Source organism: Colletotrichum gloeosporioides (genome assembly GCF_011800055.1).
Source record: "Colletotrichum gloeosporioides strain Lc1 chromosome Unknown consensus_12, whole genome shotgun sequence".
Classification (NCBI taxonomy): domain Eukaryota; kingdom Fungi; phylum Ascomycota; class Sordariomycetes; order Glomerellales; family Glomerellaceae; genus Colletotrichum; species Colletotrichum gloeosporioides.
In genome coordinates, this window is record NW_025544657.1 from 22,836 (window position 1) to 34,857 (window position 12,022).

The 12,022-nt window shown below is 50.3% G+C and overlaps 4 protein-coding genes across 4 annotated transcripts; 1 reads left to right on the top strand and 3 right to left on the bottom strand.

Moving 5' to 3' along the window:
- Positions 1-1,246: 1,246 nt before the first annotated feature.
- On the bottom strand, positions 1,247-2,259 carry GCG54_00000355 (uncharacterized protein; the record flags this gene model as incomplete). The annotated part of the gene is made up of 2 exons (XM_045400495.1): positions 1,247-1,967; positions 2,018-2,259. 2 exons carry the CDS (start codon positions 2,257-2,259, stop codon positions 1,247-1,249), a joined length of 963 nt encoding a protein of 320 aa, XP_045269470.1.
- Positions 2,260-7,744: 5,485 nt separating this feature from the next.
- GCG54_00000356 (uncharacterized protein) lies at positions 7,745-8,431 on the bottom strand (the record flags this gene model as incomplete). The annotated part of the gene is made up of 1 exon (XM_045400496.1): positions 7,745-8,431. The coding sequence occupies one exon, from the start codon at positions 8,429-8,431 to the stop codon at positions 7,745-7,747; it is 687 nt and encodes a 228-aa protein (XP_045269471.1).
- Positions 8,432-8,991: 560 nt separating this feature from the next.
- On the bottom strand, positions 8,992-9,762 carry GCG54_00000357 (uncharacterized protein; the record flags this gene model as incomplete). Its single annotated transcript, XM_045400497.1, has 1 exon — positions 8,992-9,762. The coding sequence occupies one exon, from the start codon at positions 9,760-9,762 to the stop codon at positions 8,992-8,994; it is 771 nt and encodes a 256-aa protein (XP_045269472.1).
- A 1,387-nt stretch (positions 9,763-11,149) lies between these two features.
- Positions 11,150-11,569, top strand: GCG54_00000358 (uncharacterized protein; the record flags this gene model as incomplete). The annotated part of the gene is made up of 1 exon (XM_045400498.1): positions 11,150-11,569. One exon carries the CDS (start codon positions 11,150-11,152, stop codon positions 11,567-11,569), a length of 420 nt encoding a protein of 139 aa, XP_045269473.1.
- Between the last annotated feature and the right edge of the window lie 453 nt (positions 11,570-12,022).

The following is a 12,022-nucleotide window of genomic DNA, read 5'->3' on the forward strand; positions in this document are numbered from 1 at the left end:
TATTTGGGACGATCTGGCGGGTCTGGTTGAGTCTGCCTCTGCATGGGATGGAAATGCGCCTTGCGCTCAGGTGTGGGGGATGAGAGGTTTCTGGTATTAGAGAAAGCGAGGTGCATGGGGACTGGACGCTAACAGATGAGTCTGAGGCTCGGTTTCGATGTTGATTGCTAGGAGATTATTGATAATCAGAAAGAGGCTTTCTGTTGAAGGATCCGGTTTTTAAGAAAATTTCTCCAGGATAATGTTGGCTTTGCCACGACGGACGGCCCCTATGTTTTTCTTTTCACTCCGAACCCTGCTGTTCTCGAAGGGGGTTGGCTCACGTACGAGAGCACGTCAGATTTTAGGTTGTCAACAATCAGGACTTTTCTTCTTATCTACTCGATTTTCAATGCTTCATACTTCCAGCCCGTCGAAAGTCTCTCGGTCGGCGTGGTCGGCGACCTTCCCTCTTCGTTGATGGCGTTCTGCGTTGTCAAGTACTCGCAGTGCCGTTTTCCGGACTATCCACAAGTTTCTCCTTTCGACCCCAGATGTTCGTTAGGCAGGGAAGATGCTTATTTGTAAGTTTAATGTTGCTAGCTGACTTTGAGGCTTGGTTACGCCTAGTCCAGACTGCTGAGTGGCAGTTCGGATGTTCGGATCAGGTATCATAAGTTCGGGGTTCCGAATCGTGAGTCTGGTGATCCCAATAGCGTCGACGGTGAGCTAGCAGCGAAGGCCTTAGGCTGAAGGTTCGAGGTATCGAGTAGGATGCAGTAAGATCCTGTAAGATCCGGTTCCTCGTTGTAAGCGGTAACGAGGTGCGCTAGCGCAACTTGTTAAATCTCAATATTTGACTAGCTCGAGCTTGTTACCCAACACCAATTCTCCCGGACTCCTTCCCCATCTTCGTTTGGGTATCAGAATTTAACGGTGGCGGTAGCAGATTTGCCCATGATCTTCCCTTATCAAATGCTTCTTCTCCCATGGCTGGGTAGACAGCTGATGTTCTTCGTAGTCCTCATAGCACTCTCGAATAGTTGTCGAACATTATGCTAATGTCTCAACAGACCAGCAGCCTGACCTCGCCGCCGTATTGCTCATAGTGGCCGCTGGGAATCATCGCCCAAAAATATCCGCTCCATCGGAACCAATCTTTGAGCGCAATAGATGCTGACATGGCAGTTATGCTCCAGAAGGTTGTCGGCTTCAGCAACTCCGCTCGCCGCCCGATAAACTTTAACGGTCGACCAGCAAGCACTTTTCATGACGGACCATCCTTCTTGTCCTTGGGACTCAGGTCCGTCGAATCATCGGCTTTCGGTTCACCCGACGACTCCCACACGATAGCTCCAAAATAATCACCCTGGCTCTGCCGATTGCTCCTGTCGGTATGCCGCCTCGGTGGCGGCTTCAGTGGCGTAGGCAGCTCTGGTTCGTGCCCCGGCGCCTCGAGCATGAGAAACTCGACGCCGTCATCGGTATCAACCCTCGTCAATGGCAAGGTCATCGTCATGGCTGCCTTCAACTCCTCTCGCGTCTTGAACGTATCCCGGGTCCTAAGCTCCGTCCGCGCTTCGTGGGCCTCGTCGATGTGTATCGCGGGCGGTATCGTTACCCCAGACAAGCTCCTAGCGTACTCGTCCACGACCCCAGGACTCTCCACATCCTCGATCGCGTGCTGCGACGCGTGAGAAACAGGTCGGGATCGCCTTTTCTGTGATGTGGTGGCGCCATCAGATTGTGTATACAATTCCGTGTCTGCGCTGTCTTCAAGATTTCTCTGCACGTAAGTCCGTTTGATCACTGGGCTTAGGCTCTGTGTGCCCAGCAACGGCCGCAGGGTCGGTATGCAGACGCATATGATGGCACAGCACAGTTCTGTTATCGACCATATGCCGGCAACGACGGTATTGTACGTTGGGTCAGTCGATGTCGCCGATTGTTTGAGCGTTGTAAGTCGTATGACAGATATCGCACACGTGCTGTCACAATCGTTAGCCAAGATCCAAACCACGTCGCCAACTAGACGTACAAGAAGCCGAGACCAAACGTCGCCATGAGAACAATCTTTTGTCTCAATGGCACGGCGAGCGTCCTCAGGAGAGGAACGGGCATCACGAAGATGATAATATCTGTAATCAAGTTTATCGCCGATCCAGCATACCACCAGTCCAGCAACTTGAAGCATTTGCCCTGAACTGAGAAGTCCCATAGGGCTCGTAATGGAACGCAGGCGAAGCAGAGCGACACCACCTGCGTGAACCCGAAAGTCATTATGAATATTAAAAATATGTTGCAAAGCTTTTGAAATGGCGGCAGAGGAAAAACTCGTCGGTACTGGAGGAGAAACGTGGATTTGATGAGGGGCATTGCCTGCATAGTGTTTAGTGATCATTCTTCTCCCAGGATGGTTCTTGTCCACCAGAAGCTCTGGTTGTGCAACTTACCGCTTGGTATACGGCGACAGCGGCGATAGCAATCTCTTGCGTTTTTAAGTAGTTTTCGCGCGTGAGAGTGACCTTATGGAGGCCGTCTCCGTAATGTGTGTTGATCAGCATCAACAGACCCGTTACGAATACAAGGACCTGCCAGTCCCGTCAGCATCGCTGTCCCAACCTAGAGCGAACATGAACCGTACGTATGAGAAAACAAGGGCAGTATCATCAGGCCCCCATCTTCTCAACCTCCACCTGCGGACGTATATCCTCAATGCGGTGACGACAGACGCCAAGAACAACGCAGTTAACGTAACCCCGATAACAAGCGGCTGTCTCGTTTCGCTCGCATTTACGGCCGGCAGTGTCGTGTTGGTCACTACGGGACTTCCGCCAATTTTCGGTACCGTCCCCATTGTCGTGGTGTCGTCGTCGGTTGGATCCATCGTTGTCCGCCTTCTTCCCCGCCCCCAGGGAACCCTCGCCCGCTGCGGGGCTCACGTTTTTCGAAGCCGAGAGCGATGTATTAACGGTCTGCTCGAGGGGTCGTCGTCACCGTTAGACCATCTCGTTACTTGTCATAAGGTAGAAGTGGTCTCCGGTTCATCTTCTCGTTGTGAAGCCAAGGATATGCGTCATCCACAAGCATTCACTAGAATCTGAAGACCGTCAGGAAAGAGTTGCTACTAGGTTATCGATGGATGAAAAGGCGCCCAGGGGAACAAATTGCTAGAAACCGGCACCGACCCGCCCCCACAGACATAGCCAGCAAGTGACCGGAGGGTGGTAACGTGTGTCCAGTGCTCGGCGAGATAGAGTTGCCGCTAGACGCAAAGTTGCCCATCCCTCCATCCCACGAGGTCTCAGAAGCGGAGCATGGACATTCTGACGATCCTTTCGTCTGCCCATGACTCGCATCAGGTTCATTTCCAGTTCCCCATGAGAGAATACATATCAGATTGGCATACCTGAAAGGTCACTGGGTTTCGACTACCCGGTCAGTTGTGAAGGGGAACATGCAAGGCAGTGTGGGATACCGCGTGTTGCCATCGCCGGTTCATGCGACTTCCAGACTCGTTCGGGCGAGACATCTCCCATGACCGGCTCCGAGAATCATCCCAAACTCACGATGGTTTCGTGCCTGAAAAGGTCCAGCCAACATTGGTCCAGTCGAAAGACAGCATCAAAGCCGTCCTAGCGTGCCAGCCTCCTTCGATACAGTAGCGCAAGCAAGAGACGACGATCAGTTTCTCTGGAGGATTCTGCCTTTGGCTAGGTTGTTTACTGGGTGTTTCGTGTGCAGAAGTATGCTTGCCGAGAATTCAAACCTAACATTCGATGACGTTCAATTGGCGATGAGATGCTTACCGCCAATGGGCGTCTTCGTCCGGAGGTTGGATAGGACGAAATCGTATTTTGTTTGAGTCCCACACCCACCCGAGCCCCGAACGGGCCTTCTCCGGTGCTCGGCCCCATCGGCTCCGCCTCCCCGGTGGGTTTAGCCGGGTGGGAGGCGAGTGACATGAAAGCTTGTGCGAGTCAGGTTGCAAGATGTGTCGTGTAGTTCGGGAAGTTCGGCGGTGACTACTTGATTTGGACAACCGTCGAAAGTGGCAGGTTGGCTGTTATGAATACGTGCCTGCGGGAACAACAAAAAACTTATTGTGAAGCCTGCGAGTCGTCCAACTTGATGAACTATTCGATCTCTTAGTTTGTCTCATGACACAAATTGTTTATTCTTAGGTCTGTATGTAACAAGTTCAGGACTTGAGGGAAATATCAGATAAGCTACATGGATAATGAAGGAGTCGTGTGCTGCTTCTTTTGTTCTGTAGCTGACTGCAATTATCTCCCCGAGTGAATATTGCAGCTTAAGACCTCCGATCTAATTCCGAACCCAGCCTCTTTTTCTCTGATACGCCAGGTTCTTTTCCAACAAGAGCATCATATGTTCAGTCATAGCTGCCTTTCCCTCATCTGCCTGCTCCTGTGTCCAGCGACCTTTGCCGGCCCTACTAAAGCGGTTTCCACGGTCGTACCATTCAAAAGATTTCTCATCAGGCATCAAAAGCTTGAGAATGTCATCCAGTGGCCTACCACTTTCTATCGCCTGAGATATCATAGGCCGGAAATCTTTGTACATGATCTCTGCGGTCATGCAGGCTCTATAAGTCCAGTTTTTGGATTTGGATTCTTCTGAAGGTGGACAAGCCCATGTGTTTGTAATAAGGTGCGTGTTGTAAACGTGTAGGGTTGTGAGCTTTTGGAGATTCGCCGAATCGGCTAAAAGCTTGGCAACCGAGAATGATTGAGTCCGATAAGTTCCATCACCACCGCTGTATCTGGGCGCCGAGAAGCCTAAGTCGAGAAAATTCTTAAATGTGATAGATCGCAGATAGCTCCGGTTTTCGGGGCCGATCTTCTGAAGCCAGTCTAAGAGACATCCCATCTTACCTCCGGACCCATAAGGACAACCAAGAGGTGGCTGAATTACGAAAAAGTCTCTCGAGTATAGAAATTTGGTGGCTTCCTCGTGCAATGCCTTGCCACTTCTCAAAAGAGAAGCAGTCGGGCAAAAGGAACCGGGCATCATGACATATTCTTTGTTGATGCTGGCCACAACTGTTAGTTTCTTCTAGCACGCAACGTCCCATGAAACAACATTTACCAGCAGCCTTCCTTTTCATACCCCTCTATGACGAGGTGATTGACGAAAATCAGTTCGTAGATCATGTATCTCAACTCTATAGGAAGTTTTCTAGTGAGGTGAGTCAAGACATTGGATATGGCAATTGAGGTAGGTGGCTGAAGACTTACAACAATGGGAATGGGCGAGCCTGGGTGTACTTTGAATCATCTGGCTTTGTTGTGTGTGAGTTGTTGCGCAGCAGCAATACCGAGCAGGCGACGGAAAGACGAAATCGAGCGGCAATGGAAGGGTCTCGGAAATGCTAATTCCCAAGATGAAAATTGGAAACTACTTTACCTCCTTTGTTGATTCAGCATTGGTCAAGTATCCTAGCTGTTGAAGACTCTTTCTTTCCAACTTCGACGTTGGTTTGTAGAGGTTCAGATCGTCGTCATCGGCTTTCTTCTTAACTGGTAAAGGCTGGTTTGGAGGTGTCAGCCCAAGCAGCCTACGGCTGCGTCGAGGCATGACGAAGAATTCTGGTTAGTTGACTGCTGCAGAGCGCTTCTTGTGGTGATGTGTCGAAAAATCAAATTCACAACGGGTGAAAAAGTCATTCGAGGCCACAAGTGACAAGAAAATTTGAAAATCCATTCACCTTGAGAGGTCACTTCGTTGTCTTGATTTCTACTGTCTTGTTTCAAGCCCTAACTATCAAGGTTTTCGATTCACGAGGCAACTTGGGATTGGACCGGGGATTGTCATATGCGCGTGCTTTTGGCCAGGAACTTGAATTGCCCTTGTCTAATATCGACGACGGTTTGCCAAAGGTAGAAGAAGCCCTTTCTAATCACCTAGAGATCTTGCAACTTCTACCATGTTGTAATTCTTTACTCTTCTCATCAAGTTAATCGTGTCATTCTCACAGCAAAGCAGAGTTTTCCAGCATTGTGTACTCCAACTATCGGCAAAGTTGCGGAAAGCAAAAGCCTGTAATAAGGTCGCGCTACTCTTACAATCGAAAGCCGTGCGCTGCCCAAAAGAATCGAAGAAACCAACAAGTAGTCTTTTCGCCCATTTCGAACTACGTATGCCTGCCTCGACCCTGTCACCTAAGATAGGTTGCGACTTTCCTTTCTCCGATACAACACGTTTCTCTTCAGCAGACTCATCATGTGTTCAACCATTGCCGCTTTGGCCTCCTTGACCTGTTCTTCTGTGCACTCGTGCATCTCCTTTCCACGTTCTGTCGTATAAAAGCGAAAAGACTCATCGCATGGTGCCAGAATCTTGGAAATGTCCTCAAACGGCCTGCCATTGGTTATCGCGCGCGAGATCAATGGTCGAAAGTCATCGTAAAGTAGTTCTGCAACCTTGCAGGCTTCCCGAGTCCAATGCTTGGACTCGGACTCGTCGGTAGGCGGGTGACTTAAACGGACGCCGGTGGTGTCAAATCGATATGGAGTTGTTAACTTCTGGAGTTGCGTCGATTCGACGAGAAGTCTTCCGATTTTTCCCAAATACTCCCGATGAAGATCGTGCTTGACATCCCTGGGCGGAAATTCGAAAAAACAGCTCAAAGACAGGGATCGGAGGTTGCTTCGGTTCAGAGGACCGATTCTCTTCAGCCAGGCGCAGCACAACGACATGGGCCTCCGTGGGTCCTGAACAACCAGCTTTCTCGAGTACAAAAGGTTGGCAGCTTCTAAATGAATCGCCTGACAAGTCCTAAGAATAGAGACTGTTGGTCCGTCCCGGGGCTGTTCATTTTCTTGTCGGCGAATCTTGTTGATACTAGTCCCGCGTTTTAGCTGTCTGCGGTCCATCTCTGCGAGTCTTTTAAGTGCGCTTACCGGCAGCCCTCCCGGAGGCCATCTACTATGAGTGGCTCAACAAGAACGAGGTGGTATATCATAAGCCGCAGTTCAAAAGGAAGTTTTCTGCTGCCGTCAGCACAAACAACCGAATGGTTTGCGCACTCTGGAGCCTTACAGAAATGGAAATGGGCTCGCAACAACTTTTTGAGGTTGAGCTTTCTGCAATCGATACAACGTATTAGTGACCGCTTCACAGAAGAACAAGAGAGCTATTGAACACGAATAGGAGAAAATTAGGCGAAAATGCTGTAGAAGCCTCGTGTATCACGGAAGGGAACTATGCCTCACCCTTGAAGATCGCCGAGGATGATGCGAAGCTGCCTTTTTAGGCGCCCTGCCGCTCCGTCGTGGCATTCTTAGAACGCTTCTTGGTGTCACTACCGGAAATTTTGATGATGAAGGTAAAAGAATCATTGATCCATCATGGTTGAGCTGCTCATCAAATCCGGCCTTGGATGGTGAGAAAGGTGCGCCACTGACCGCAACACCTTGAGGGACAACACCTTCCTGTGTAGGGGCAAAATCAAGGTTTTCGATGAGAGTCGCGATAGCCACGGACATGACTTGCGTGCTGAACCTCAACTTACCAATTTCTATTTTTGAATGCTCACCGCGAAAGTTAAGCGAAGTTTGAAATAGACAACAACACACGCAGTGGAATAGCACATATGGGATAGAGAGCAAAACTGGAAATATGCGACGAATGCTTCAATTACCGTAAGTTTTATCCCCAAGCTACTAGGTATGTGCAATTCGAGAGTGACCATGCTTCAGCGTACAAAAGCCATCTGGGGCAACGCGCTGTTACGGAATGACCGTCAACCTGAAATGTACCGCTCAACCAACAACTTCATATGACGAGCGACCTCTTGCTCCGGCTCCCCGTTTATGACATAATGATAGAGGGCAATGTATTCGAAATTCTTTGGATGAATCTTGGGCAAGTTCGCCACTTGAACTGAGGTCTTGCCAAGAGACTTGGTCTTCTCCAAGAGGGGCAAGAAATCGCTGAACACCATCTCAGCAAGAAGACGTGACTCCACTTCCCAGCGTGTGGGGTTGCCTGTGGTCTTGATCAAGGCTGTGTTGCGGTGCTTCGTGGTATATCGGAAGCCCAAATCCAAACTTTCAAGATTTTCGCAGTCGCGAAGAAGTCTAGCAACTCGTCGCGAAGTTGCCCTGTAGTCATTCTGGTTCCACCGCGGGAAGGTTCCAAGTTGGTGATGTTGGCGAGCACCAGATGCTTGGAAAGACCGCGACAGCTTGATTGCGCGTATGTTGGCGGCTCTCGGTCCGATTCGTTGCAGCCAGATGTCAAGGTACTCCATGTCCTCGATTTCGAACGTGGTTGAGTAAAGCATAGCTCTGGCATCGGCGTGGACCGTCTTGCAGGTCCGCAGTAGAGAGCCATAGACACGACAATCTGGATTTTGTCGAAGGCGCTTGTCGGAGCGATCCCAATAGATAGTAATCTGGCTCCGTGCGAGAGCTAGGTCATAGACCATGTTACGTATCTCAGGTGGCAGTTCTCTGGCAGTTCTTTGTCAGCTTCAGCCCACCTTGAATAGTCGAAGTGGATACTTGCAGAAAACCTTTCTTGGTGTGGAATACTTTTGCTCTCTTGTCGAAGTGAATGAGTTAGCATGTGGTTCGAAGGTCAAGCATGAGACAGTTTACACGTGGATGAGAAGAGGGGAGTTGGTTCTGATCGTGCTTGAAAGATGCGAGTCGATAAAAAGTCAAATTCGCCAGTAGTACCTTGCTGCGTAAGTTGTAGCGGCCATTATCAACGCTGGGTAAGGCATCATGTGGTCTTCTGCGAGATTGTTGACCGGAAACACTTTGCGAAGCCATGATGATACGTAGGAAGATTGCTTCGTGGTGGTACCTTGAGGTTTGGATGCACTTTGCTCGAAAGAATGTCCAGCAAGTTGGTCAACTGGAATAGTTTAAAAGCCACATATCTCACTATTTTCTGCCTTTTGGAAAGGGCTAGAAACAGTCTATCTGAACATTGTATCAGCGCATTCGTGGAAGTGAAGATATCTTGATCGCACCTCGTGTTTCATTTCCAGTCAAAGCCGACGTCCCTCTCAGACATTGTCATCTCCTTCCACCCAGATAAAGAAATATCCTTCCACTGCAAGGCATCCACAGTGATTGTGCCCTTGAACGAACGACAGTCGTTTCCAGAAAATACGACATATCCCCTGCCCGTTTCACTTCCTTCCGGATTAGACTTGGCCATGCTCGATTCCGCATTCGATTTCACCTGACCCTTCCACTGGAACCAGAATTTGGGTGACCTGAAGCTATTCTTCTCGAAACTTTCGAATCTTCTCTTCTCCTTGGTTTCAGTCTCCGAGACAACTGCGTTGTCGTCGCTTTCCACATCTTGCTCCACGTCTGAAGCACCGGACTCAACTTCGTTTTCTACCCGATCTCCAGGCTCATCCTCAATTTCTGATTCCGATGTGATGTCATCCCTAGACTCGAGGCCGGAAACCAGCTCTTCGAGAGTCTTCCTACTTCCGGTCATGACCAGGCTTGCGTCGAGGACACCAGGCAAACATAGTCTTCCCAGCAAGCCACGGCCATCATCTGAAAGGCGGAATATCTCAATAGTGGGTAGAAGAGCTTGCCCTTTATTCTTGGCCGTGTTGATCTGATCGCCAATTCTTTTCGCGTTGGCGCATTTTACTTCGTATCTTCCGAATGTTCGTTTTACTTCGAATGCCCCGCCGCCTCGACGCCCCCGGCCTCTACCAGCTTTGGATTTGCCAACTCGGTTGTGGACGTGTCTCGTCGAAAATGCCGCGTCCTGCCAGTCGTCCATGTTCGAGATAATGCAGGCTTCTTGATGCTGGTTTTTTGATCGGTGTATGCACGTGGTAGGAATAGGTCTTGGCTGCGAAGAAGAATCTTCGTCAACGCTCCCCTTCTCCTAGTGAAATTGAGCTGAGCAGTCTTGACGTCATCTGTTTCTTAGACACTAAGAGCGGCATCTTAGCGATCAAACCTCGCCTTGCAAAAGTGGCCGAAGCGTAAAAGATTAATGGGTCTCTGAATACTTGGGATTTGGACGGCGGCTTGTTCGACTTGCACACATCTGTCTACCCACGCCTGCGTCCGTCCTCTCCCGCTCCAACAGCCTTTGCTTCTCCCGACTTAACACGTTTTCATTGAAGCAGCAACTGACGAGATGAGGCAAATCGAATTTGCTCTTCCTTTGAAGTTTGAAGTTGGCGACAGGAGATGGTAATTACGTTTGTCGTGAAGCAGTTGATTGGTGTTTGGTTCACTCCTTTCTCGGGCTGAGCCCTGTTCAAGAGCGATGACGTCATACGACGGTGTTCAACTTTCGACCGCGAGTCTGACTGCTGTAAATCCAGCGTGCTTACTTTCTGAGAGGGAGCACAACGATCATTTTGCCTCTGGAGATTGAATCATTTTCTGTAATCAATAACGGTGTGATGCAACACCCCGTTGTCTCTAGGCAATCTTGTGGACAGCTTCCAGCTAAGCATGAACATCTAGAACGACTTGGTGATGGAACCAAGTATCGAAACTTCCAAACATGTCGTCGAAAAGAGTTCGGTCGACCAGAGTCTAGATGTTTCCAAAGTCAAAATGGCGCCCCGTCAAACATCAAACGTAACCACCGGATCGAAGTCAAAGCCAACCAGCCCCACGATCTGGCGGGCTGAGCCGGCTACAACGTCGCGGCGCCCACCAGCGCTAGCAATCCGAAAAGTCTCAGCCGGGCTGTCCCCGGACCGTCAGTGCACCTGTTACATCAGAGTCGCACAAAATGACCGTAGAAAGGGCGAACTGGCAGTGTTCTGATGGGATGGTCTAGAACACCGAGCAGCGAAATAACCTGCTTCCGACCCCTGTCAAGAGCTCCCCGCAGTGAGATGCCTGAGCTCCTCCGTCGAGTGTGACGTCAAGGGGCTACGAATGTGTGCCGAAAGCATGACCCCGCAGCGCCAATCACATCCGCCCAACGACAACCGGGATTTCCTGTTTTTGGAGCTGGAGTCGTCACTGGAGGCCAGAGCTCTGGGCGATGTCATAAAGGCGATCGAGCCCCGGCTGCGCGAGCGCTGTGTCAAACTTTTCTCACACGACTGAACCCCGCGATAGAAAAAAAAGAGACAATTTTATTGCCATTGCCAAATACACCAAGACTACACGAGAAAGCCACGTAAACATACATCAACATGGGCGACGAGAACGAGTCGAAGTCGGGATCCATCTACTCCCGCAACAAGGAAGACACCATCGAGGCCGAGACGCTTCTTTGGCGTGCGATGTGCGACAACAAGCCCAAGGCCCTCCGCAAGTACCTCGACAAGGACGCCGTCCTCTCCCACCCGGGCGACAAGGTCTACTCACCGAAATCAAAGCCCACCCTGCAAGAGCACCTTGACGACTGGGAGCCTTGGACGGCGTACCGCATCCAAGACGACCCCGAGTTCGTCGAGATCGACCTGATGAGCTCAAGTCTGGTCTACAAAGTCACCGCATGGCGCCAGAAGGGCAAGAAGCTGGTTGCGACCGAGGGCATCTGCAACAGTGTATGGAAGCAGGAGCCTGGCGGCGAGTGGACATGCTGCTGCCACCACATGAGTCTTATCTGATCGAGGATGAATAAGAGGAACGGACGATTGGCGTGAACAGCTGACGATGCATGGACGTGTAAGAGGGATGGAGACCGGCGTTTTGTAAGACTAGCGACATGGCTCGCGGGCGCTTGATGATTTTCGGTTTATTAGTTAGTCTAAGGTACAGCCCTTTAATGAACTTGCAATGAGAACGAAGCCCGAACCGAGCTGCAGGCGGGAGAATCTGTGGATGCGGCCATGCACAAGAAACGCATCAATCGATTGTGACTTGTACTTACATGCTGTTAGGGCGTCTTCCTCAGCAGGGGCCAGACCGGCAGGCTTCACTCTATACGTCAAGGCGGGACAACGACCGAGCGCTATCAACCTGTACTATATAGGGTTTGTGTTTGTTGTGGTTGCCGAGGCCTAGATGACCAAACTACCCGCAAGGTTCATGAACTTTGCGTGGAATATGTCTACAGGGTA